The sequence below is a fragment of the Centroberyx affinis genome, unplaced genomic scaffold (assembly GCF_046629955.1).
Source record: "Centroberyx affinis isolate AG114_WGS23_722 - 3 ecotype Tasmania unplaced genomic scaffold, CSIRO-AGI_Caff_v1 ptg002042l_1, whole genome shotgun sequence".
In the NCBI taxonomy this organism is placed as follows: domain Eukaryota; kingdom Metazoa; phylum Chordata; class Actinopteri; order Beryciformes; family Berycidae; genus Centroberyx; species Centroberyx affinis.
The window spans coordinates 163,516-169,515 of NW_027280377.1; the positions used below are offsets into that span (position 1 = coordinate 163,516).

Below are 6,000 nucleotides of genomic sequence, written 5' to 3' on the forward strand. Positions count from 1 at the left end.
TAATACAGCTGGAATTATAAAAAAATTCAAATTTCAAAAAATTCCAACAACCTTGAATTTGCCTGGACATTTTATTTGACAAAAAATAATCTGTAATACTTTCCTTGAAGTGGTATTTATAAGCCATTACAGTAGACATATTTGTTACTGGAGTGGGACTGTGTCATTTGTGATGGACATGTGTCCTGTTGGTAAAAAGTGTGGAAGCTCAGGCGATGCTCACTGCCAAACAAACAGTCTATTATATAATGGTGGAGAAAAGGGTGGAGGATGAACACCGACTCTAGTTTTTCCATGATGGGGTGATCTTCTCTGGATGCAGAGACGTCAACATGGTTTCTGGGGCAGGGTGTGAGACACTAGGGCCCGGATCGACAAAAGCAAAAGCAATTACTTGTGAAATTTGTACCGCAAGCACAAGGTATTGACTAAAGTAGGACACACAAATGAGTGGAGGCGCAGATAATTAATTAGACTGCGACTGCGCAAATATAAGGGCCAAACAATGCACACAATAGCCCATTTGCGGCAACGTAATGATGGGCAAATGGAGCGCAGATTTCTCTCCAGTGGAGTTGGAAGTGTTGGTGGCAGAGACAACCTAAAAGAGCTCTGTGTTGCAAAGAAGAGATGTTTTACCAGCACGTAAAATGTCACTCATTTCTGTAATTTTCTTTAGAAGATTACTCCACATAAAAATTTTGCAATTGGCTTTAGGATGCTATTGGTGTAGTTCAATCAGGAGAGACTAGGTTGAATGCTCAAATTATCCTCCCATTCATGAAGTTTAGAGTACATCCGTGGATGGATGTAGGAATTAGAATGCCCCCCTGGGGAGTTCGTCTGGAGCCTTGACGTCGGTGGTGTTGGGGTGGAGGAGGGGTGAAGCGACTGGAGTGACAGCAGCATACAGCATAGTTCTGTGATTAGCATAATAGCACAGTAGGTGATGTGTATATACTCCCGGCCACTTAGATGATTGGCTGTCTGAAAAAGAGAGGGAAAGTGATGGCTAACTCTGATCGGTTCTCTGGAAAATGAGGGAAACTGTTCACCAACTCTGATTGGGAAAAAAGAACGCATGAATGAAGCTAGAGAGAGGTAGGTGGTTTTAGGTAGTCTTCCTTTTAGATGAGTTTCCGAGCAACGTCACATAAAGTGTACCCACTCAGTTCACGTTAGTTAGTAATCCCAGAAGCGATAGCAAAGATTTTAGTTTAGTAAGTGGCCATATATTTTAACATCATGCATCGCAGTTGCTAGTTGCTAGTTGCACCCTAGACTGGAAAGAATAAAAGCAACCCCCAAAATCAGCAGTTACAGTAGGGTCCAGCTGCAGCCCCTCGCTAACCTCGCCTTGCCTAGCCAAGTGCTTCTCCGGGTTTGCAGCTGGGTGCTACTGGAGTAGCAATCCAGCTAACTCAGTTAGCTAGCTTCATAGTATACCCCCTGGTTGACACTTAGTAACAAACTTTTAACTTTGCCTTCACACTTTGATTCTGGCTGGGTAAGACCTCTGCTCTTAACACACAAAACTCACCAGAGATGTAATGTCTAATTTGTTGCACATGCCCACATACTATGTAATTTACAGCATCGAGAGACTTGTATGTATACGCTAGGCTTTTCAATGTCTGGCCATTGGATGGGTGGCCACTTGCCCATGTCTACTAGCCATTCATCAGCTGGGATTGAATAAAGGTGCGGCAGTCGTTCACCCGTTCTTAAAAAGACGTTGTTCTAAATAATCTGCACAATCAGAGTCTGATAAACTAGCCAGGTACACCATTGTTGTCCGTTTGTTTGTTGTTATCAGTGTGAAAATGACAGCTACTATAGCTATATAAGTTGCTATAGCTACGATAGCCACAGCGGCTTTTCTGCCCCTGAGCTGCACGCGCATCCTCCACTGTAAACGGGAAACTCATCTATTGAACTTGCGTATAACCTTCGCTTGTTGTAGTTATTGTGGTTGTTGTAGGTGTTGGTTTCAACAGAAAACATTTTGCCATAGAACTATCAACCAGTATTAATATAAATATATATCCAATAAATAAACAAGCATTCTCAATACCATAAACAATTAAAGTCCCCATGAACTCCCATTACTTTTACTTCTTGGAAAACAGAGTATCTTTCATGGTGACTTCATGCTGCTCTATTAGACGTAAATATACATTTCTAACCAATAAAACCGTTGATTTTTGGACAGTCCCGCCCCTCCACATTCCTCCCATCAAATAAAATTGCCTTTCTCTCCCTGACTCATATTCCATTGGTTTAGACTTTTGAATGATCCCTCACTGCATTATGACCTGCCCCAACATCATGTTTCAACAGGAAATGCATCAAATGAAGGAAGTAAAGATGCCATTTCATGGGGTCTATAAAGTGCAATCCTCAGTTGATGGATCTTCATCCCCACTGCATTGCCCCATTCTGCTTGTTTTGTAAACATTATGGGTGGTGGAGTGAAGTGCAGCAGCTCCGCCTCCAGGCGCGCCTATAAGTAAGGTGAGGGCAGGACGCCTGTGTTGACAAGGAGTGGAGCTGGATTGAAGAAGACTAAAGTTGGAAACTGACCTAATCTATTAAGATTAGTTAGTGGTAATGATTTGTAACCCAGGACTGTCAGACTCTACATCTATTGATCCTACATCTATAACTAAGAAACGGCACACAGAAGAGCTAGCTACATTCTTGCTACACTATACAATAGTGTAGCAATTACTATGCTCATTACTATGCTAGTTTGGGGTGACCAGACATCCCTTTCCCTAGATTTCCCCCTCTCTGGATGGTATCAGTATTACCAGGAGAGGTCTGGTGATTGGTCATTTTTATCTCAGGACCACATAACATAGCCCTGTCCAGATGGGATTAGCATTTCAGGACAACGTCCATCCATCCATCCATTTTCGAGTGCCTTATGCAGTTCAGGGTTGCGGAGGCAACAGAGTGAGCAAAGCAGCTCAGATGTCCTTTTCCCCAGAAACTTCCTCCAGCTCTTCCTGGGTGATCCCCAAGTGCTCCCAGGCCAGCTGGGAGGTGTAGTCCCTCCAACATGTCCTGGGTCTACACTGAGGTCTCCTCCCAGTCGTGCCCAGAACATCTCCAGGGGGAGGTGCCCAGGAGGCATCCTTACCAGGTGCCTGAGCCACCTCAACTGGCCCCTTTCAATGTGGAGGAGCAGCTGCTCGATACCAAGGTTCTCTTGGATTGCTGAAATCTTCACCCTATCATGCAGAGTGAGGCCAGCCACCGTGTGAAGGAACCTTATCTCGGCCATTGGTGAGGAGGTGCGACAGTTGTGGGATTTTTCAGTCCTGTTCGTTGTCTCATTCCTTGGTCCAAAACTATGAACTGTTCTGGTTCATGTACTCGTCCTCTGGCTATTTAAAGGGAGGCAGCAGCATATTACTAAAATTGTAAACGACAAACATCAGGTTTTGGTGTCAGCCCCTCAGAATCAAAGAGCAAGGGCTTCTTTCTAGACCCACCATTATGCGCCTACATTCAACAGTCATGCAGGGAGAAATCCATTGTAGAAGAGACAGGAATACCCATTTCTCCACCAATAGTAAACTCAATAGACCCGAATGAAATACAGCCACAAAACATGTTGCTGTTGCATTTTGAGTACGATCATAGACATGCGCCCAATGAATTAGTCGGTTAGCTAGCTATATATCCCCACCTTTGATTGAAAGCAACAAGTTCACACCCCTTCTCTGGGAGTTGTCAAAAGGCATTCTGGGAAATCACTAACTGAAGTAGAGGTAGATGAGGCAGGTTGAAGGAAAGTGGGTATACCAAAAAGGTAACTTACAACACTTCATCACAAAATAACATCAGAAATGCATTGAACATGGCAAAATGATGATAAATAACAGTGTGAGAAGATCTGAGGGTGGATTTTTCCTTTAATCAACTCACCCACTGGTTTCTAGCTGGGGGTGGGTGCTGTCCTAGGTGCTGGGTTTCAGTAGAGCGTCAACATGGCAGCCACGCAAGCAATAGTGTTTTGGTTCCTAATGAACCAGAAACTGTGTTTAATATTTATTTATCCAGAGGAAGTCGACTGAGCTCCATGAACTTTTACAGCATTGTCCTGCTTCACATTCATACTGTTCCACACACTCACACCAGGGGTTGCCCAGTACAACCACATTTTGGTACTTACAGTCTTCTAACTTTGGCTTCTGGGAGTTGCCCAGTAAAACCTACTGTTGGCCACTGAACAGCTCCACTGGAGCATTTGAAGCTTCAGTGCCTTGCTTAATGGCACGTTGATGATAGTTATTGGAATAGACCAAGTTCTGCACCCATTACCCAGAATTCCTGTGATGTCAGCAAGCTAAATGTCTTCTTAGTGTGTGCTGGGGTTGGAGGTAGTGAAGCCATCATTGGTTAGTCCAGCCTTCTCTGGACAGCTCTTTTGGATTTTACTCTTATGTTTTGATTTGTCACTTCCTGTGTGGAGACGATTTCCTACCAGTAAACATACCAACACCAGAATTGGGCAAGTAGGGCAAACCATACATAAACTTCTGCTGTGTTTCTATAGATGGTCCAGAGTTCCAGGAGAGTTTTGTGACGTCAGGAGTTTTCAACGTCACTGAGCTGGTCCAGGTCTCTAGAAGTAAGTCCACCTCACCTTAACCCTTCACCTAACCTTTAAGTTTTACTGCGACCACTAATACTAACCCTAACCTTAACGTCAGCAGTGTAAACGACATTGACCTGGTCTAGGTCTCAAGAAGTACATACTATCCTCAACTAATCCTAACCCCTAATCCTACGACTGCTGATACTGATCCTGGGCCATAAGCCTTTCCTAGTGTGCATTTAGTTATGAAAAAGGTGCAAATAATGTTGGCTATAACCATCATTTCCCAGCAATGTCATACCCACTGGTATTGTATAAGTTTCCCATCATCGATATTAGTTGCTACATTAGAATACTGTCAAATGCAATTCTTTGTTTTCATCAGATTTAAATTAAATATAGGCAACATTAGCAGACACCAACTGTTCACATTGTGAGTAACATGGTTGATATATCACTCTATTCTAACCGATTATGGGCAGGGCAAGGGGCCCTAATTGCATCTATGTAGTGGTCTGCAGCTACAAATTTTTGAACAGTCAAATCATGTATTTTTTTGCTGCTTTTGTATTGCATTTCATCAGGGTTCCCATGGGCCTTGAAAGTCCTTGAGAGTTTGTGGATTTGAGAAAAATATAATGAGGCCTTAAAAAGTTTTTCAAAATGAATGGGTGGCGTTGAAAGTGCTTGAATATGCCTCAGCTCTCTGGACCTCCTACGATCAATACTTCATATCCTGAGAAAAACCCTGTGACATATATTTGCATTGATATAGTAGGGATTTTAAAATGGATGATTTCACCATGATTTCTTCACTTGACAGTTTCATGAGTAAAAAAATATACCTCTATGATGCCAAATTTTGACCAATGACATGTATAGACCTCATAAGTCTGACACCCGAATGATGTCAGCCTTGCCCATATATGGCTCACGGTTCCATAGCGATTTCTCTGTAGGGAAAATGAATGGGGTTTCACATAATCATCTCTGTCACAGTCTACGTTTAATGCAGGATTTTCAAAGTCGGTCCGTTTTTATCTTTGTATATTTATGTCTCTAATGGCACTGAGTCCGTTGATTTCTGTAACCGTTTTCTAGTCCAAGTAGTATTTTTGCTAGCAACAAGCTAAACATTTCAGCGCATGTAATTTGCGTCACCTGCTGGTGGCAGTAGCGTAGGTCTCCCCCCGGCAGACCTTCTCCCTCTTTCTCAACGTTCTCTTTCTCTTTCTCTCTCATCTGAGCACCTACACCATATATATATATATATATACAACTATAATTTAATAGAAATATTTACAGTATAAAACATGGAAATCAAAGATATGCAATCGATTCAGCAAACATGGGTTTGCTGAATCGATTGCATATCTTTGATTTCCATGTTT

General features: G+C 42.6%; 1 protein-coding gene across 1 annotated transcript in view; it reads left to right on the forward strand.

Moving 5' to 3' along the window:
• Positions 1 to 4,642, forward strand: part of LOC139654104 (nuclear factor 1 C-type-like) — a gene marked incomplete at its 3' end in the record, with an annotated part of 91,049 nt that extends 86,407 nt beyond the window's left edge. The window contains exon 6 of the mRNA XM_071531140.1: positions 4,568 to 4,642. Coding sequence (XP_071387241.1) covers positions 4,568 to 4,642 — 75 coding nt within the window. The remainder of the gene's footprint in view (positions 1 to 4,567) is intronic.
• Positions 4,643 to 6,000: the final 1,358 nt, after the last annotated feature.